General features: G+C 52.1%; 1 protein-coding gene across 1 annotated transcript; it reads right to left on the bottom strand.

Moving 5' to 3' along the window:
- Nucleotides 1-325: 325 nt before the first annotated feature.
- On the bottom strand, nucleotides 326-12,089 carry CAV3 (caveolin 3). Its single transcript, XM_006758214.2, has 2 exons — nucleotides 11,867-12,089; nucleotides 326-1,084 (listed from the first exon to the last, which is right to left on the bottom strand). The coding sequence occupies exons 1-2, from the start codon at nucleotides 11,978-11,980 to the stop codon at nucleotides 743-745; spliced, it is 456 nt and encodes a 151-aa protein (XP_006758277.1). The 5' UTR covers nucleotides 11,981-12,089; the 3' UTR covers nucleotides 326-742.
- Nucleotides 12,090-20,974: the final 8,885 nt, after the last annotated feature.

Genomic DNA, 20,974 nt, shown 5'->3' with positions numbered 1-20,974 from the left:
AGAGGGTTGACCCCAGGCCCTCACCTCAGTGGTGCCAGAGAGGGTCCCCCCCTTCCATCCAAAGGCCATTTTCTGTTGTTGACCTTCAGCTGGCCTGGGAGGAACAGAGTCAGTGTGAACTAATCCAAGGAACATTGGGGAAGCAGATGCCCAGCTACCAAGAAGAATCCCAATAGAAACCAAACTCTGCCCTGGTTGTTGGGTTTGGGCAAGAGAAAGGGCCAACCAGCTTGTTCCCTGTCGGTTTCTCAGGGCAGCGAAATCTATTTTAGGAGCTGATCAGAACACACACGCACCTTACAGACCCGCACAAAACACAGCATTCTCCGAATGCAGCCGGAACCCTTTATTGGAGCCACCCCCCAATGCCCACAGTCCCTGGTGGCTTCCTGGGTGGCGCATGTGGACAGGTCGACCCTGGGTGGGAACAGTGTGCTGGTTTGTGCTGTTACAGTACATGTGATCGCAAAGACTTGCAGTAGCTGCCTCTTAGCAAAGGATCTTCCCACGTGCCCGGTCACGGGGGCATCATGGAGGGACGGGGGCAGAGTGGAAGGCCACTGTGCTTCTGGGGTGGGGCTCTCTTTTCGTTCTGGTTTCTCTAGATTCAGTGCTCCCGTCCTGAGGGGGAAATAGCAGTCCTTACAGAGCAAGAGCGCGCCAGCAGTCCCCGGGGAGCAGTTCCGTGGGGCCAGCCTGGCCAAACTCCCCTGCCCGGCCTCACCCCTTGCTTCACCTGGCTTTACACTTCCTTCCGCAGCAACACCTTGATGCTGCTGCACATCTGGCCCAGGGCGACGAAGAGCGGGTTGCAGAAGGTGCGGATGCAGAGCGAGTAGATGTGGCTGATGCACTGGATCTCGATCAGGTAGCTCTTGATACACGGCACCACCGCCCAGATGTGGCAGAAGGAGATGCAGGCGAACAGGAAGCCCCAGAGCAGGGCCAGCGGCACGCCCAGCAGCGTGGACAGCAGGCGGTAGCACCAGTACTTGGAGACGGTGAAGGTGGTGTAGCTCACCTTCCACACGCCGTCGAAGCTGTAGGTGCCCACAGGCTCCGCGATCACGTCCTCGAAGTCCACCTGTGGGGGCAGGAAGGGGATCCTCAGTCACAGCACCCACCTGTTTCTCAAGCTTCGGTGTGTGAGCATCAGACCGCCCTTGGAGGGCTCCTGACCCCGCAGGTCCCCATGGGAACTTGACCCCTCACCTTACGGGTGGGTAAGCAGGCCCAAGGAGCCGAGGGACTTGCTTCAAGCCAAAGGTAAGTCGGAGGCAGGCCTAGAGGCATGGCTCTCAAATTCTATTATTTTATGATCCTAGGGAGTTGGACAGTCATAGTCACGCTGGAAAGATTTAGGGTGCCTGCTGATAAGATGGTGGGCAGCAAAGGTTCCAGTGGACCCAGAGTTCATGGCGGGCAGTTGTACCACCGTGATAAGTGCTTGGGTAAGGGAAGGGCAGGGGCTGTGTGCACCCACAGGAGGACATTGAACTCAGCCTGGGGAAGGGAAGGCTTCCTGGAGCAAGAGACATCTATCTAGGCTGATGGCTGAAGGTAGCCGGGTGGAGGGAGGGATTGTGGGCTGAGAAAGAGAGTTTGGGGCAAAAGGAGCAGTGATTGCTGGGAGCGAGGAGCTGGTGGGACAGTGTGTGCTCTTAGGGAGATGCAGGTGCTTCCCGAAGTCCAAGCCTAGACAACAGGAGTGAGGCTGGAGAGGCAGGCGGGACAGATGTCCGTGCGATGAGCAGCCTCAGAAGGCTCTGTGCAGGGAGCAGCTCGCTCTGACACAGGTTGGGGTGGTGGGGAAGATGCATGTGAGACCAGCTGGGTGTGCTGGAGAGTCCAGGCAGGACCTGGCGCCTGGTTCGGGTGTTGGGGATGAGTTAGAGGTGCACAGGTCTGAGAGCTATTCTGGGATCTGGCATGTGGCAAAGTGAGGCATGCCGTTCCGGCTAGTGAGGGAGGCTGGTATCTGAGAGGGGCCGACCTGCTGACAAGCACCTTGAGGAGAAGGCAGGTTGTTTCCTTGTCCCAGTCCTGCAGGGGCCTCAGATGTCCTGCGCCCATTGCCCACAACGTCCCTCTGTGCAGCTGGAGCATGGGTGCCCAGAGAACCGGATCCACACAGCCTCCCGAAGGGTGACTCAGGCCCCTTGAGGGAAGTGGGAAGATAATCTGTGGACTTAGAAAATGGTAGCTTCCAGCTAAGCCACCTAACTAGCCTTTCTTGAGTCCCTGCTGTGCATTAAGCTCTGTTCCAGCTGCTTTCTCATATGTGATGCCATTTATGTCACTAAACTTCAGCCGTCTTGCCTATAAAATGGGGTAGTGACCATCTCGGGCCATTTTAATAAAGTTGGTTGAATGAAGGCACAGACTAATCAGACTAATGGGAGGGGTCCCCGGTGGAGGTTGTTGGGGCCTGAGCTCAAACTTCATTCAGTCTTCCAGGGTGGGCCCGCTCCCCACTTTGGGGGCGGGGAGGAGGATTCTCTCCTCTATGCACAATGGTGTTATTACAGTTAGTTTTCATTAAAACTTCACATAGCCACGTTGCAGAAAATTAAGAGAATAGCAAAAACAAAACAAAACAAAAACCACCTCCAATTTGTATTTCTCTGGCACTAAAAATATTATTGCTTTGGTGCTATTCTTTCTAGTGTAACTTTTTTGGGGGAGGGAGTGGGCTTAACCGCGTTGTACATTCAAGGTTGAATCCTGTTTTTCTCGTATGACTGGATTCTGGGCTCCTGCACCATGTCTTCGATCTCTGGGTCTCCAGGGACAGCTCTGGCAGAGGCTCCATGTATGGAGGCATGTTAGCAGGGAGCAAAGTGTAGAGGGTGAGATTTCAGGCAGAGTTCAATCTGGAAAAGCTGACTAGGGAATCAGAAGGGCCTGCCCCGATCCTCTTATAAATTTTGCCCACGGCCCTCTCTGCCTCATGAAGCCCCCTGGATAGAAGGGGAAGAGCATGCATAGGGCCTTCACCTCCTGGAAGGATGGCATTTCTTCCTGGAGGGCTTCCAGGAGGTGGTGGCTGGCTGGGAATTTGGGGGGCTGTAGGGTTTGGAGGCAGAGATGGAAAAGTGGTGAGCCGGATATTTGGAAAAGAAAGCTTAAGTTGGTTGGAGAACATCTCATGGCTTTGAAGAGTGGATGGGAAGTGCTGGCATCTACATCTGGTTTATATGGGCCAAAAATCCAGTTGCTGCTCCTTAGGGGAGCTTTCAAACCCAAGGAGCTGGGGAGTAGAGGCCTGGGGGACCATTCCAGTCTTGCCCTGGGTTCTCCCACCATGGCTATCGATGGGCAGCCAAACTCATGGGCCCTGGAACCTGCTGCCGGCCCCTCCTCTGCTGTGGCCAATGCCCAGTCCATGCCCCATGCCTCTTAGTGCCAGGCTGGCCACTGGAGCATGCTGCAGCCCCAGGAACTTTGCCAGCAGAGGGAGGCATCTGGGCACAGACGTGCCTCCCTGCCCGTGTCCCCACCATTCCTCCCTCCTTCTTCCCCTCTCCCACTGAGCACCTGTGGCCTCTCCAGCCTTCTTGTGGCTGCTCCTTAGGAGGGCGCCTCCCTACCCACAGATTACCCAGCCCTGCCTCTCACCTTCAGGGCGGCAGACAGGCCAGAGGAGGCAGGGCCCAGGCTGAATCTAGGCATCCTGATTCTAATCTGAGCACTTCACACGGCCCCAGTCAGCGTCAGACCCCGGGGTAGATGCTGGTGTCGGGGAGGGTGACTGTCCCTCTGAGGTCTGGTCCTTGTCAATAAAGACCTGCCCAAGGCAGCGCCCGGGCCCTTCTTCCCAGCTCCCTACCCTGCTCCCAGCAGTCAGCAAGTCCCCCGCCCCGTGCAGCCCAGCCCGATTTGTTCACTTATCCCAGCATAGTCCTCCACGCGACACATTTGATTGTTTGTATCTGGCCTCTAAGAGGCAGCAGAGTGGGAAGAGCCCTGACTGCTGAAGCCACACTGCTAAGGTTTGATTGAGTCCAGCTCTGCTCCTTGTGGCTCTGTGACCTTCAGCAAGTGGCGTAGCTTTTCGTTGCCTCATTTTCCTAGGCTTACGAAGCTTATCGGAGGAGTCAGTACATTAAAAGATGTACATACTGAGCATTGCCTGGCACCGAACACTGATTAGGAACTGTTAGCCGTTGGTGGTTGTCACAGCGTGCTTTCAACAGGAGACGGGAGTCCCAAATCTGGGTGTGCACACCAGTGTAGTTGCTGATCTGATGAGTGACTTTGGCAGCTTAACCTCTTTGAACTTCATTTTCTCATCGTAAAATGGGTTTACTACTTCTTACAACCTTGTTATGAGGGATAGAAATAATTTCTCATCCATCCATTCAACTCAACAAGTATTTATTCAACATCCGCTCTGCTCTAGGCACACCGCCTCTTGGCCAGTGCTTAGCATGACACCTGGCATGTGGTAGGTGCTAGTGATAGTCATTATTTGTTCAGTTGCTCAGAAGTTCCTATGAAAATATATTTAAGGGAATCTGTTGACACCCCAGATCATAAATGCACTTCTTCAGCCTACTTTGCCATAAAAGTGTGTGTGTATGTGTGTGTGTATATATGTGTGTGTGTGTGTGTGTCTGTGTGTGTACACGCACACACTCACCTCAGCCTGTGCTGATAAAATGATAAAATGGACGGGTCCTCTTTTCCCTCATCTCCTACTTACAGTAATAATCCTACCCCCAAGGATCTCTCTGTTGTGTCTTTTAATTATCATTCATTTTGTTGCAGAAGGCATTGGTGCTGACATTTGTATTTTCAGTAATTGCCCTTGGGCACTATGCATGGGGCAACTGATCTGTGAATCAGAAAATGTGCCCTGAGAGGGATGGGCTGGGCTGGGAGGAGGCAGCTGTTCCCCTGACTGGGATTAAGCATGGAGATAGCGTGCTAGTTTGGGGAGGTATTTATAAGGCCCGGCGCAGGCAGCTCTAGGCAGTCATGCCAGTGCATCAGAAGCACACAGTGACTTCATTTCTTAATCCGTTTTTCAGAAGCTGGAGGGGAGATGGCTGTTTGGGGAGGGTGGTGGGTGGGGGCTGGATCCATGGGCAGCTCAGTGTGCAGCTGGAGAAAGGGGCTGGAGGTGGAGGCGGAGAATGTGGCTGCTTGTTCAGTTGGTGCCCCCTTCTCTGGCACATTTATTTTTGGAACAGCAAGAGGGCCAGTTGATTAATCGGAACCAGCCAGTGCAGCCCCCGCAGTCTCAGAGGGCAGGGAGGGTGCCAGGCAGCAGGACCAGGCGCTGCTGGAGGATGCGGGGGAGGCCAGCAAGCCACCTCCTGTCAAAAATACCTCCCCCACATGCCCACATGATTCAGTCCTTGGGCATCCAGGGCCCTGGACACTCTGGATAGGGTATTTGGGGAATAGCTCTAGGCGGGAGGGTAGACGTCTGGTCCCAGCCTCCACTTGACCACTGAGTGACCACAGTGTGATTTGGGGCCTGGTGCTTTCCCTCTCGGGCCTCTGGAACTTTTTGTTTTTATTTTTTAACTCAATCAAAGGATTAGGTCAAGACCCTTATAACATAGACTTAGTTTTGGAGTCAGAAGACCCAGGGGGTGGCTTAGCTTTGCTGGGTCGTCATTTGTTCACTTATTATCTTGCTCCACAAAGGGTGCTCCTCAGTCAGTGCCCCTCCACACCAGGCAGGTGCAGAAGTGGAGAGAGAGCATTTAGAAATATTCACAGCCTTTTGACCCAGTAGTTTTATGTCTGTTGACTCTAATCATACTAAAAATTGGAGCTTACATTGTGGATGCCTTTTATTGATTTGATTTCTCTAGTAATTAGTTTTCAGTACATTTTACAAAAGTATTGGTGTGTAAACAGATTGGAAAAATAGTAATAAAAGGGACCCTCTACTGAGATAGTTTGAGAAACACTGGCCTATAAAGTAGGAAGCTAACATGAGGTGATTGCAGCAAAACAGTTGAAAAACAGCAAAGCTTTGCTTTTTGTGTAATTGGTAATAACATTAATATATTTCTGTACAATCTGGGATACCATAGCAACACCCATAATTTGGCCCTGTAGATGCTGGCTTCTGGCCAGAGATCATATCTAGTGTTTCACCCAGCATGTAAGGGGCGAGCTGGGGTGGAGCCCACGTTGGCCTGACATCAAGTCCTGAATTCCCTCTGCCCTGTCCCTGGCCACGGTCCTCGCAGGGCCTGGTACCCCAGCAGGAGATGAGGCACAGGCCAGTTCTGAGGGCAGGAGGCGGGTCAGGGGTTCCTTGGAGCTTAAAGGCCAGAGCACCCTGCAGGATGGATCTGGGTCACCTGGGCTGGGTCTTACAGGGACCTGGGTTCATGTAAAAGAGCTGTGAAGAGACTGAGATGACAGAAGGCTCCAGGGCGAAGGGAAGGACCTGTGGGAAGAACCCCCACCACGTCTCCTGAGCCCTGTCCTTTCCCTCCTGCCCTGTCAGGCTCTGCCTTCAGGAAGTCGGTGCGGGTGGGAAGGAGAGCAGTAGAAATAGCCCTGGGCTGAGTTCTAGGCATGCCTGGCGCCAGATTTTGGTCGTGGGGGGGTGAGCTAGTCTTCAAAGATGCCCCCCAATCAGTCATGCCTCTCAGTGTTTATGATCTCGCATCGTCTCACCCTCATTGAGTCTGGGCTTGCCCTGCAGCTTGCTTTAACCACCAGAACGAGGGAGAAGGGATGCTGTGCTGTTTCCAGAGCTAAGCCTTAGGAAGGCGTGGCAGCCTCTGCCTTGGGGAGCTCTAAGCCACATTAGAAGTTCACTTTTATACCCTAATCTAGAGACCAGTCCATTGCCACGCCCTGCTCTGGAGACTGGTGGAGAGGCCACATAAAGGGAGAGGCCCCAAACGACACGGAGATAGAGGCCCAGCCATCCCAGCATCGGAGCTAAGCCCCGCCTCCCAGCCATACCCGCCAAGGCGCCAGGCATGTGAATGAGCCATCTTGGATGTTCCAGCTCAGTCGAGGCCCCAGGTGGTTGCAGCCCCCGCTGTCATCTGACTGCAGCTACAGGAGCTGCTGCCAGTGAGCCCTGCAGGCTGCCCCGCTGAGCCTGCTCAACCCACAGGACAGTGAGAGATCATCAGATGGTGGTTGCTTTAAGCCTCAAGTTTTGGGATGATTTGTTACACAGCAATACATAGCTGATGCAGTGTGTCTTTAGGGAAATCTGGTGGTAACTCTGGACTCCAAGTTTGTCTTCTATAGGACAAAGGGGACTTATTTGCACTTGAAAGTGCAAAACATTCACTGAGCCTGGTTAATAAGAATTTCTGGTGGCAGGTCCAAGAAATCTGCATTTTACAAGCTCCCCAGGGAAGTGGGCCATATTTAGAAGAACTCTAGGCTAGCTGGTATCCAGAAGTTCCCGTAACTCTAACTTATAAATACCTCAGTGTGAGGTGGTCCAGAGTGGCCCTTCCTGGTGGTACTTGACAGAGGGCAAGGCATTTCTGAAAGGCATTGCCGTGTGGAACGACTGGCAGATTGGGTGACCTCCCACAATCCACCTTCAACCCGCCCCTTTGCCTTCCCGCCCTCCAATTCCCTTTCAGGTGCTTTGTCTTAGTCCCCCTTTCTCCCGCAGTCGGAGCAGCAAAGAGGTTTCATCTGTGAGCCAGCTCGGCCTGGCGGATGGACCAGGGCTTCCTGGGGCAGTGCCGTGACCCGATAGTCCTGTCTGCCTGGACCTGGGGTGGGGAAGCGGGGGAGGGGCCTCTGACTCTGCCCTACATTCTTCTCAATAATTGTGGCCTTTGCTTATTTTGTTTCCTCCTCTGGGAAAGCCTGTTCTCCCCTTTCCACACTTCAAATTGTTCCCTTTTTAAAAAAAAAAATGCATCTGGATACCACCCGCCCTGAATCTGGCTCCTGATTTTCCCAGATGAGAGTGATGTCTTCTCCTTAACGCCCCCCGCCCCCCTGGCCCCTCCTGGGGGCACTTCAGCTGGCCCGAATTCATGGCATTTAGCAGCTCCCTGAACACTTGTTAGTCTTATCTCCTCTTGCCGGTTGGGTTGGCTTCTTCTTGAGAAGAAGGAGGAAGTGCAGGTCAGTTTGCTCTCTCTGTAACAGCGTGTCCAGGGGGCCCATATGGGGAGCAGAGCTGGTAGAGCTGGCCTTCTGGGTGTTTGCAGCAAAGGCTGTGGCTTGTGTGTTTTTCTGCAGGCAGATGTGGGTTGGGGGTGGGATGGAATCTAGAGTGCTGGGCTGGGACCATGTCTGCCCCTGCCCTGTTTGAAGGGCCGACTTTTAGTGCCTAAGGAGAGAACGGGTGGGGCCAGAAACTGAAGTGCCTGCATGGCCCTCTGTGCTCAAGTGTCATGCGACAGCCCCTGGAGTCTCGTTGTGAGGCAGGGAGAGAGCTGACCCTGGGCCCTCAGAAATAACTCAGGAGGACTCAGGGTGGGGCTGGGCCTGCGGAATGCGTGGGGAGAGGGCTGGAGGCTGTGCAACGTGGGTCTGAAGGAAAAGGTGTCCTCACTGGCGGGCTGGAGCCCCGAGGACCATTGGTGCACATTCACCCCCGACACCCCCTAGAGCCGGGCGTGGGGTCTGAGACAGCACAGTGCCTGGCACATGGCAGGCACTCGGCGGTGATCCGGGGAGTCAGTGCTCCACGAATGGTGGTGATGGTGGGAGCAGAGGGAATAGGTGTGTTTCCCTAGCTCCTCAGCCCTGGGCCCGGCCCAGAATCTTGGAGAACACAGTTCAAGTCTGTTGGGCAGTACAGGTCTCCCCTCTGTCTTAGCACCTATTTCCCACCTGGGTTCAAGGGCAGCCCTAGGCCTTGCTCAGGAAGTTTGGGGAGGTTGGAGCTCTGGAAAGACTAAAGGGAGTGCCTCCCTTCTGCTGGGGGTCAGATCCATGGACACATTGGATCTGTCTCCCTCTTCAGGACCAGTGAGGGAAAGGAGTTTTCCCAGAATCGCACAGCAAGTTAGTGTCAGGACTGCGACCAGAACTTAGGTCTCTGCACCCAGTCTCATTTAAGCACCTTCCTGTATCACTCCACGTGGAGCCATTACCACTCATGAAACCACCTCCAGCAGGTGCCTTCCAAGCCTTCATCTCAGCCTGTCTCCCTCACCCCTCACCCCCTTTTCTTTCTTCCTCCTTCCATCTGGTCTTCTCCCCAGGTGATGAAAAACACCCAGGTGATCCACGCTCTCCTCTCTCCCTCCCTCCTCTCTGAATTCCCTCACAGACCATTATACCACCCTGAAGTTTGATTGAAGTCTATTTTCTGGTATTTGTCTGACTTGATTTTAAGGTCCCTGTTCTAAATTTCAAAACGTTTTCATTTTTCACTCATGAAAAAACAAAAGAAAGAAAAATTAAATAACTCGCCAAACCAGGGAATGGCCAATACCTCTACCAAATAATTAACAAGATTACTATCTCTTATGGGAGAAACATTTTTCTGGGGCTCAGCCCCAGGGGAGGCGGCATGAGCAGCTGCATCTGTGGGCCCCCATCCCTCCTTTGGTTTATAATCTGGGCCTAGAGCCTGGCAGGCTCCCTCCCGGCTCAGTAGGGCCCGAGAGTCTCTCTCCACTTGTCTCCTACTGCGGGTCTCCTTTGGAAACCACGTTCTCTCTTGGGGTCCTGTTCTCCATTCCCAGCAAAGGGGCCGCCAGAGGGGAGCCTGGGAGCAAAACCTGGTGCTGGCTCAGTTCTCTTGTCCTATAAGCTCCTCGGGGCCCCCACTCAGCTCACACTCACCACACCCTTGCTTTGTGCCGGGGACTGTGCCAGGCACTCTCAAACCCCTTGTTACGCTTAATCCTCACGGTGTATTTCTATTGCACAGAGCTACTCTGAGATTCATGTACCTGGTGGATATTATGATATTATGCTCATTTCACAGAGGAAACGCAGACTCCGAAAACCTAGGTGACTTGTCCAGTGCCATCATTTTTAGGTCGAAGAGCCTGGGTTGGAAACCAGACCTGTTAAAGTCAAGTGTGGGACTATTCCCTCTAGACCACACTGAGCAAACCGTGACGAACACTATTTGCCATTTTCCTCGTGCCTTTCAGCTTGCAAAATTTGCCCCCTAATGCTCCCTTTGCAGCCTTTTCACCATGTGCTGTAATTATCCCATCTTCTCCATCAGTGACATACACATATAAATGCAATACTAGCATAGTATGAGCGGAGCCAGCCACCAACTGCCTGGAGGAGTTGGGGAAGGCTCTGGTGGAGGTGACGGTTGAGTTGGTCTTGAAGGCTGAGCAGGGACTTCACCATGTGGAGGTGAGGAGCTGGGTGATCCTGGCACAGACACAGGAGTGTGTCCTGGAGGGTGTGGTCAGCTCCTGGCATGTGGGCTGGAAGGTGGGAGAAGGTTGGGATCAAGATGGTGCTGGGGTTTGAAAGCCATGGGGAGAAGTAGACTCAGCATGGGCAATGCCCACTGAAGGTTGGCAGAACAGGGTGCTCAGGACGGGTTCTCAGCCACGCCGTGTCGTTCAGTGGCCATGAGCTTTGGGCCGGTACACCCGCTGTGGCCAGTACAACTTAAGAATTCTAAGGTTTGTATAATTTTAATTAAAATGTAAAAGCTGATATTCGGTTCTAGGATCGGCAAACTTTTAAAAATGTTTGGAACAATTTGGGCATGTGCATTTATTTGGGCATTTCAACTGTACATTTTATGCAGTTAAATACAGAGCAAGGATTCCTGATAAAAATTTGGAGTCTGAATTGAGATGTACCCCGAGTCTAAGATACACACTGGATTTTGAAGCCAAAGGAAGACTGGGCAGTAGTTCATTGATCATTGTTTTGTATTGGTTACATATTACAATGATGCTATTTAAAAAAAAAATGGTGAAATCAAAATATGAAAAACATCCCTTTTAATATCCCTTTTAAATCATAAGTATGAAAATTAGTATCTCTTTTTCCTTTTTAAAATCATGGCTGCTAGGAAATGTACAATTACATGGGGTGAATGTATAATGGGTCCCATTGTTCCCATTGGAAAGTGCTTGTCCGAGGTCTGATGCCTTCAGTAAGATCAGGAGGCCCAGGCCCCTTCTAACAGCCCTAACAGTGACTCTGATGCTGGTGGCTGGGCCCCTGCTCCCAGCGGGTCAGCTGTAGGAAGATCCCTGTGGGTCCCAAGCGGAGGCTGGAGTGAGGGTGTGGGCCTGGAGGCAGCCGGGCGAGGAAAGGGGCCTGATTCTGGCAGTGTCCGTGGGTGAGGCTGACTCCCTAAGGCTGCCCACCTGCCCCCCATCTGAGCATTTCCTTTCAGGGGCCTGGGTGCTCTCTGAGAGGCCTCTGCCCTGGCCTGGCCCCTGGACCAGGGGTCAGGTGGGGGGCTGGCAGGAGTCCTGGGCATGGCCCCATACCTGGGGGGTGGACATTGGGCAGTGCCACAGGGAGAGGGTGGTGAGTGCCCCTGGGCGGGCCACCAGCCCTGGCAGAAGCTGCCCTCCAGGGATTAGCCCCGAGTCCACTGTGGAGACCGCAGAAATGCCCCCTGGCCTGGAGAAGAGCCCACGTTGGCCACCTCGTCTTCATCCTGGGACGAGGGCCAGGAGCCAGTGGGAAGCACTTCAGGGTAGTAAGGCTCTGTGACATGCTCCCCGCCCAGTCAACGACTGGGTCACCCGGGTGTGGCTCACTCTTGCTCTTGTTTATGTAAAGGTCCTTTGCGGGGTGTACAGGCTGGGTTTTCAGGGGGGAATTGGAGAAGACAGAGGGACCAGGCCTCTCTCCAGGGAAGCTGATCGTGTGGAGCAGAGCCCTCCCGTCCAGCACCCACTGCCTAGCACACCCCACACCCTCTGGGCGGGCGGCGCCGAGGCAGGCCCGAGCCTACCTTCACTATGTCCTCGTTTATGTTCTTGGGGTCTCGGTTCACCAGGTCGATCTCCTTGCAGTGGATGTCCTTGACGATCTGGGCCTCCAGGTCCGTGTTCTCTTCGGCCATCATCGTGGGGCTGGGAGACCCGGGGGAAAGACGCGGGGCAGGGACACCAGTTCAGTGTCCCCAGGCTTGTGCCCCAGCCGGCTAAATAGGCCCCACCCAGCATGCCAGCTGACAGCTGTCCCACATAGCTCCAGCCTGCCTCTCACCAAAGCCTTGGTGGCAGGCCTCCAAGCTAAAATTAAGATCGGCGCTCTGCTGGGGGGGCTGCTGCGGCACCGGGCCTCACGAGGCAGCGGGCCTGGCACCCCCACCGCCCCCGCCCACAGCTCCAGCTGGGCTGTTGGTTGAGGTCCTGGAATTTGCCCCACAGTGTCCACCGTGTCAGCGTTTGAGCTCCTAGGGGAGTGGTGGGGCCCTGGCTCTGCCTCTTGCTGGCCGTGTGAGGTAGACACACCTCCCCCCTCTGGGCCACCATGTGCCCATCTGTAAAATGGGCCCCTAATAATAATCGGGCCCTGTTTGCCTTTGTTGGGAGGAGGAGGCCAGCTCATGTGTGGGAAAGGGCTTCACAAAGGAACTGAAATGCTGGTTGGGAGGGATTCATGTTAGAGTAGTTCTTACCTGGCCCTGCTACTTGGTGGCCTGGAGTAGAGATTTTCCTTCTTCTGGGGTTTTCCCTGGACAGGGAGTTGATGGACTGTGACATGGGCATGGGACAGGGAAGGAGACCACCGATGGGGATGCCCACCCTCCTCTGTCTTCTTGATGCCACATGGCGAGGTCCACGTTTACGCTGCTCTTTGTCCTACCAAAGCGATAGCTTCCAGGGCACTCATGGACCGCGGGCATCGCTGGGGGCACCTCTCTAAGGCGCCTGCTCAGTTTTCATGTGTCCTCTTCCAACTCAGCCATCACTCGAAGCCTCTGCAGCATGAAGAATGAAGACTCTGTGTCCCCAGGGACCAGGGTCTATGCATCCACTCATCCATCCATCTACTCACTCATTTTGGATTTGCTAACAGCGGGGCTAAGCAGACCCATCAGTCCCTGTCCCTGCCTTGAGGAACTCAGTCTAGGGGAACAGACTGATAAAAAATAAATTGTAATACAGTGCGGCAAGTGCTATAGATCAGAGGCATTTTTACAAAGAACTTGCCTTAGAAGTCCAGAGAAGGCAATGGCTCACTCTGAGGGCATCAGGGAAGGCTTCCTGGAGGAGGTGGCTTTGGAATAAGGTGCTAAGAACAAGCAGGAGATCACCACATAGAACATTTCACATAGGAGGGTTATAGACACGAGGACTAGTGTGAACTAGAAAGCTGAGGAGTGTACAGTGGCTGGAGCATGGGTCGTCTGGGGTGTAGGGTAGGAGATCAGGCTCTGCTGGGGCCAGGTTATGAAGGATCCTGAATGTCATACTAAAGAGTATGGATTTTATCTAGAGGTGCTGGGAAGCCATTGGCGACTTCAGAGCAGCAGAGGGCCTTATCAGATTTGTGCGTGAGGAATGTCACTGGCGATTGGAACTGGGTGAGGTTTGAGGCAGGAACACTGATCAAAAAGCTGGAGGCAATAAGGGCTCTCTCCTAACTGTGATTGGCCATTTACTAATAATAAAGATGCAAACCAATAGTAGCTTGTACAAGGTGGGGGCTTTTTCTTTCTCTCTCACGTAGTACAAACAGGTAGTTCAGAACTTCTGTGGTGGCCACATGGTGTCATTAGGCCCAGACCTCCATCTTTCTGCTTTGCTATTCTCAAAGCCACCTCAGGGCACAGGGTAACTGCTGCTCTTCCAGCCATTGCATCTGAGTCTAGACAAGAAGAAAGGTAAGCACAGGGAAGGAAAAGGCATCTGCCAGCTGCATCGGCTGCAACAGAAAGCTTTCCCACTAAACAACTTCTGTTTATTTCTCGTTGGTCACCCCTCTTGGCAAAGGAGGCTAGAAATGTAGACTTTAAGCTGAGCACATGGTCAGCCCCCACAGTGTCACTAGGGGTAAACGATTGGCAACTAGAAAACTCTGCAGCTAAAGCTCTTAGGAACTGCCTGGGGTTTGGTTTTTGTTTGTTTTATCCTCCTGTCTGGGGCCCAGGTCCTGGGAATATGCACCTCCTCCTGCAAAGCGATTGGGACAAAGCAAGGAAGTTGTTGCTTGTGCTCATGTGGGACGTGGCAGGGACCTGCGCCTGGCGCGAGCTTTGCCCACTGCTGGACCAGTTGTGTGGTGAAAACTGGGGCAGCAGGATTGCCACAGGGTTGGGGGAGCCACCTGGAAGAGACGCATCCTAAAGGAGAAGGGATGGTAGCGGATGATGGTAATGATTATGGAAAATTGTATTTTTCAATTGCATCTGTCTTCTTAGAATGGGGGCCGGCTGTATCTGTGTTCTTACAATGGGACTGACACTCCTTCCATCAGGAGATGGGTCTGTGTTCCTCCCTTCAGTCTGGACCGGGGTTTGGATTACTCTGACTCGCAGGGTGCCGCAGAGCTGACTCGATGCGACGTTGGGACAGGCCATGGAAGGATACAGCTTCCTGGCTCTGTCCTCTCAGGATTCTTGCCCTTGGAACTCAGCTGCCATATTGTGAGGAAGCCCAAACTAGCCCATGTGATGAGACCATAGGAAAGGCACTGAGGTCCCCTGCTGTCAGCCAACATCAGCCTTCAAATGTGTGAGTGAATGAGGCTTTGGTTGACTCCAGTGCTGTCTTCGAGTCACCCCTAAACCTTCACACCTTCCAGCTGCAGCCCAGACATCATGGAACAGAGCCACGCTATCTTCTTTGTGTCTTTAAAATTTTTCAAAAATATGTATACCAGTGTCCCTAAGCATTAGACTTTTTTTTTAATGTCACTAATTTGGGGGTAGCTTGATTCCTGGTCATAGTAACTGGAGCATGAGTGATAATAGAAGTCATAGCAACTACCGTTTGTTGAGTTCACTGAGTGCTGGTATAAGTTATGCTAACACCCCATGGAGTGTGTAAGTTGGTTCATTTGTTGTGTGAAACTGTTGCGACCTTGATCTGATGATCAGTGATGAGGGCGAAGGTTGTGGGGCAGCCCATACAGATTTTGGATCCCAGAGGAAGGAAATGCTGTGGTCCGAGGTGACCAGCGAGTGGGGGTGGCAGCCCTTCAGCTGGACCAGAAGGGTGATTGGAGGCAGAGAGGCAGAGCTGTCTCTCATTCATATGACAATCCTGTTTCCAAAGATGATGTGACAACGAGCACTTAACCCAGCCCCCCTTAGTCTTTAAGTCTTTTCTGGGCCCCATCACTCCCCAGCTTTGTGATTGGGGCTCAGCTATTTACCTTCTCTGTGCCCGTGTTCTTACCTGTCAGATGTGGATGGTGAACCTGCCGCATTTCTCACGCACAGGGAGAAACCCTAACGGGCACCAATCCTGTGCAGCCGGGAGAAAATGTTAGGAAGAGCACCCTGAAAGACGAGGCTGTCAAGTCAGCCCTGGGGCGATGCTCCTGACGGGAGACACGGTGAAGGAGGGAGAGGGACTTCCCAAAGCCCGTTTTGTGCCTGCGGTTTTATGGAGGACCCTGCTTCTTATTTTAAAGACATTTGTCGTTGTTTGGGAGAGAGAGGAAAATCTTTGAAAATGGGATGTGCGAAAAGACAAAAGTTTGTGGAGTATGAAGAGGAAATAATAGGAAAGATGATATAGATCAAGTCATTGAGAAAGTTGTAGCCCTTCAATCGGCAGGCTCAATTAACTGTCAAATTTAAAGGGACCACTAACCAGCAAGCTATATCACTTATGAAACAAATAAGGCGCCCTGCCAGGTGGCTCAGTGGTTGGAGCAGCATCCCATACACTAAAGGGTTGTGGATTCAATTCCTTGTCCGGGCACATACCTAGGTTGCAGGTTCAGTCCCTGATTGGGGCATACGGGAGGCAACTGATCAATATTTCTCTCTCCCCCTCTTTTTCTCCCTCTCCCTTCTTCTCTCTCTCTCTCTCTAAATAAATAACATATCCTTGGGTGAGGATTTTTAAAAAAGGCTAGGATGTGTAGCAGAAAAGGAAACTTTTTTTATTTTTCCTAGGTGTTTTAGATCTAGGCAGAAGGCTTCTATTTTTCTGTTCACTACTTGGCTTTCAGAGTTTGCATTTAGAAGACAAATCACAGTATTACAGAGCTGGAAGAGACCCATCTTCTGCATTTTACAGATGAAGAATCTGACAGTCAAAGAGTCTTGGTTGGTGGAGGGGAGAGCTTGGGATTTGGAAAGAGAGCTGGGAGTAATGGCCACATGCCAATCAGCCGGTCTGTCCTCCATGCTTCAGTTTACTCATCTATGTAATAAGGATAAGAAAACCATCTCTTCTTACCACATTTTGGTACCTGATTCGTACCAGATACTTTGGAGATTTTTGTAATGGTTCCCAAAAAGGACAATGTGATCTCAGGATGCATTAGCAGAGACATATCTGCTAGAATGATGGAGGTGACTGTTTTACTCAGCTCTACATTGGTCAGACTATGTGGAGCCTTGTTTGGGCTCCATGGTTTAAGAGGTTGGGGCATATGGAAGGCAACTGGTCAATGTTTGGGACCTTATTTAGAAATAAAGTCTTTGTAGATGATCAAGTTAATATGTGCTCCTCGGGGTGGGTTCTCATCCCACATGACTATGTCCGTACAAAAAGGGGGAAATGTGGACACAGAAATGGACACACACACAGGGAGATGCCATGTGAAGACTGGAGTTCTGTGCCACAAGCCCAGGAACCCCCCAAAGCTAAGAGAGACGCCTGGAACAGACCCTTCCCTGGTGCCTTTAGAGGTGGCGCCGCCCTGCAGGTGCCTGGATTCGACATGTAGCCTCCAGAACCGCAGCAGGGTAACTTTCTGTTACTTGAGCCACTCTGTTTGTGGTGCTTTCTTACAACAGCCCTACAAAATTAATGTATGGTGAAAGGATCCAAAATTCTAACTGAACTAGTTTCCTTTAGCTGCTGTAATGAATGAAAACTTGTAAATTAACAAGACATTTCTGTCTTACACTCTGGAGTTCAGAAGTCCTAGCGTCCAGGTGTCAGCTGGCCAGCAGAATTACTTCCTGCCGTGCTAGCTTCCAGAGGCCACATGTCCTCTGGCTCGTGGCTCCTGCCTGTCTTCAAAGTGCATCCCGTCAACCCCTGCTCCACATCAGGGCTGTGTTCCAGGCTCCTGCCTCCCCTCTGCCCTCCCAGTACCCCAACCCCCACTTCTGGTCTCCAGGGATCTTCTGCTTTTTGCCTATTGGCACATGAGCACCTGATTCCTTTCGAGCCCACAGCCTCCAGCTCTGTGGGAATGCTGGGGTCGTCATGCCAGGGCAGTCTGTCTGGACAGCAGACACTGCTGACCCCAGCTGAGCCGAGCCTACTGGGCAGCCAAGGGCACCCAGCCCCAGACTCTCCTGCAAATGAATGCTATGCTGCAGGAGAAAAGTGGATTTGGGACTTCACATAAGGAGGGATTTCTCAGCAGCCAGAGCTCTCAGAGAGTGGACTGGGGTAGGAAACAAGGTAGATCAGGGGAGAATGCAGAATCCTGTGGGTCTGAAGAGCATGGGCTTCTGGGTCATACTGACCTGAGCGGATCTACCTGTCATGACCTTGAACCTGAGTTTTCTGACCTGTAACATAGGATTGATACTAATAGGATGATATGAGGACAGTGTCAGAGTCGCAAATTTAAATGCCCTCAGGGGAAGCGAATGTGTTTCTTCTCAGATGGAAGAAACCCAGGGCCCTGTGGTCATCTCCCTTTTGATCGACACAGAGACAAACACACCCCTTTCCTTTTAGCTGTAGGAAAACTGACAGGGCAAACATGAATGATGGTAGCAAGGGATGCTCAGCCTTAGTCTGGAGGACAATGTGGAGTGGTGGGGACTGTGGAAAACTGGAGATCATGTGCCCTAATGCCTCTGAAAGAAGTGGGTATTCAGGCTTGGGGATGTTGCTGAATGGCTCAGCCCATGTGGGGAGGGGCTGAGCGGGCACAGTATGGGGCTACGTCCTCGGGGCCGTGAGGAATCTCAGTGCCCAGGCCATACTCCAGATCCACATTGGCAGTATCTCAGTAATTTCTAACGCTCCTCTCAGAGTCCCGGTTTTAGAGCCAGTCTAGCCGTAGGGACTAGGAGGTCGGGGCCATGAGGTACCTTGGCGATTGGGGCCAGGGAGACAGACTGAGGGAGAAGAGAGATTCCTGGCGGGGGTTCAGGGGTGAGTGCCGCCTGCTGTGCAGTGTGACCCCTCGCTGTGACCCCTCATCGTCCTCATAAAGCGTCACATGTCTCAGTGTGCCTGTTTTCATGGGGAGGGCGGGCTGAATTTAGTATTAAAATGACATCACCCAAAGAAGAGCAGCTGACTTGCCGAGAACAAAAAGGCCAATATTCTTGTGAAATTGCTCAGTTATGGTCGTTCTTTTTTAAAAAACTTTATCTTCATTATTGAAAGTATTACCGATATCCCTGTCTCCTCCCCCCCCATTAACCCCCTTCACCCCGCTCCTGCCCCCTCCCTGTGGGTGTTCTTTTATGGGAAACAGCACATTCTTTTCAGAACTCAGGCAAGAAGAGCTGCAAGATCTAGATGTGCAGTGAGGAAGGGGCCTGACAGATTGGAAATCGGGGAGATGCCTTTGGTGGTCCCCGGGGCCGGTGTCAGGGTTAGAGGTGCAGGGCCAGCTGCTGAGGCTCAGAAAGGAAAGAACGTGTCCCCGCCTGTTCTCGTTTAGACTGCGCCCAGGCCGAAGGACACAAAGATAATGGGAAGTGTAAGAATCACTGTCAGAGGTTTGATAGGGTCTGTAGAGAAGGGTCCTTGGTCAGCCCAGGAAGAAACATTTTGAGACATTCAATAGTATCATTAAACTGAGGCAGCAAAGGACATTCCTCAGGTTGCATTTACCTGATAGACTTGGCACCTCTGCCCAATGAATAAAAGCCATTCCACCCAGCTGGGGTGGCTCCGTGGTTGAACGTCAATCTATGAGCCAGGAGGTCATGGTTCAGTTTCCCATCAGGGCACATGCCTGGGTTGTGGGCTCATCCTCAGGGTGGGGCATGCAGGAGGCAGCCGATCAATGATTCTCTCTCGTCATTGATGTTTCTGTTTCTCTGAAATTAATAAAAACATATTTTTAAAAAATAAAATAAAAGCTATTCCTACTGAAATGGAACTTTTGTGGTTTGTGGTTGTTCTTTATTTTGTTCAGATACACAGGAAGTCTTTGTTTTGGGTCTGATGTGAGCAGTCCCTAGATATGTGAGGGATCACTGTAATATTTCATTTTAATGTGCTGCAGAGCTAGCATTAAGTTGTTTTAATTTTTACCCGCATGCATATTTACATCTGCTGTTTGTGTACCTTTGGGTTGAGGAATTAATTTTTTTAGGGTAGTGGTTTTCAACCTTCTGGCCCTTTAAATACAGTTCCTCATGTTGTGACCCAACCATAAAATTATTTTCGTTGCTACTTCATAACTGTAATGTTGCTACTGTTATGAATTGTAATGTAAATATCTGGTATGCAGGATGGTCTTAGGCGACCCCTGTGAAAAGGTCATTTGACTGCCAAAGGGGTTGCGACCCACAAGTTGAGAACCGCTGTTTTAGGGGGAAACAGGACAGACCTTAGTTTTATCCCTATTTAGTGGCCCAGGCACAGAGTGGTCCAGTTGGTTGGTTCCCTGGAGCCAAGGAAGTGGGGAGAGAAGGAAGTGGCCAGGCTGAGGGGAAGTGTGACACTGTGGTTTATAATAATAGGTAGGATTTGGTCTTTGTCTCCATTCCTGGCATCCCACACCCCCAGCCTCCTGGACATGGAGTGACGTAGCCAATCCTGCCTACCTAATGAAGCCGCAGACAAACCCAGAGGGACGAAGATCTGAGAGCTCCCGGTCGGTGAACGGGGCCATTCAGGGAGGGTGGTGCTCCCTGAGGGGCGAGGAAGCTCCATCCCTTCCCCATACCTGCTCTGTGCACCCCTTCCGCCTGCATGTTCCTGGGTCACATCCTTTTGTAATAAACCAAGGAGGGTTTGCATTAACCGGAGAGGTGCTGAGAAGAAAGCTTTGGAGTTGGGGCAAGGAGACCAAGGGAGATGGGCAGAAAGCTTGCAAACTGACAGGACACAGGCATTAAAGGAGAGGACATGTGGAGGGTAAAACAGCCGCCTGAGCTGCCTCAGGGCGGGCGTGGTGGACTGGGGGGGACTTACCTAAAGGGATCTGAACGGGAGAGTCTTTCCTTTTAAAAAAGCCAGGCCACCTGGGGAGTTACTGAGCCTCTCAAGGTTTCTGACAGTAGGTTCTGAGGAATTAACTGTGCTGGCCCCTTCCGGGACCAACAACGGCTTTGGGAAGAAATTGATTCAGGGAAAATGTATAAGAACTGGGAATAAAGTCTTCCTTTGAACTTCACTTTTTGGAAACTGGTGCCTGGTGCCCAATAGCGGCCCTCTAGGTATTTGTTGAGTGAATAAATTACCCCGCACAGTGTGGAGGTAATACCACATTGATTCATGTCTGGGCAGAGGATAAGAGTCGAAAATGCTCAGCCAGGAGATGCTGCGAATGGAGAATGATAGGAAAAGTTGTGCTTTGCTGTATGTGTCCCCGTGAGCTACACAGGTGTGGGCCCTGGCACCTCAGGCTTGCCTCCCCTGGGGACAAGGCCAGGGCTGCGAATGTGGGTCCCCCCGCCCCCAGCCCAGCTGACCGCCCCCGGACGGGGCTGCTGACAGCGTCTGCGTGCTCTCGGCTCTGGAAGCGATTGGGAGCGGCTTTTGTTGGGCACAGAATGACTCACGTCAGAGCTGAGTCAAGCAACAGGCTGCTTTCAGCTGGATTCCGAGTGCCTTTGAGTCGACGTAGAAGGCCATTATAGTTCCATTAAACACAGGCAACGTTGAGATGTTTTTGAGAAGATGAGAGGTAAATTGGGCAGTATAAGTTCAGATCCATCCTGGCTCTGCCACATGCCCAGGGTGACTTCGGGCAGGTGATTCAGCTCGACCAGTCCCGGCTT

This window comes from Myotis davidii, unplaced genomic scaffold, assembly GCF_000327345.1.
Source record: "Myotis davidii unplaced genomic scaffold, ASM32734v1 scaffold73, whole genome shotgun sequence".
In the NCBI taxonomy this organism is placed as follows: Eukaryota; Metazoa; Chordata; class Mammalia; order Chiroptera; family Vespertilionidae; genus Myotis; species Myotis davidii.
The sequence above is the reverse complement of the archived record's forward strand: the minus strand, read 5'-3'. Positions and strand labels throughout refer to the sequence as shown.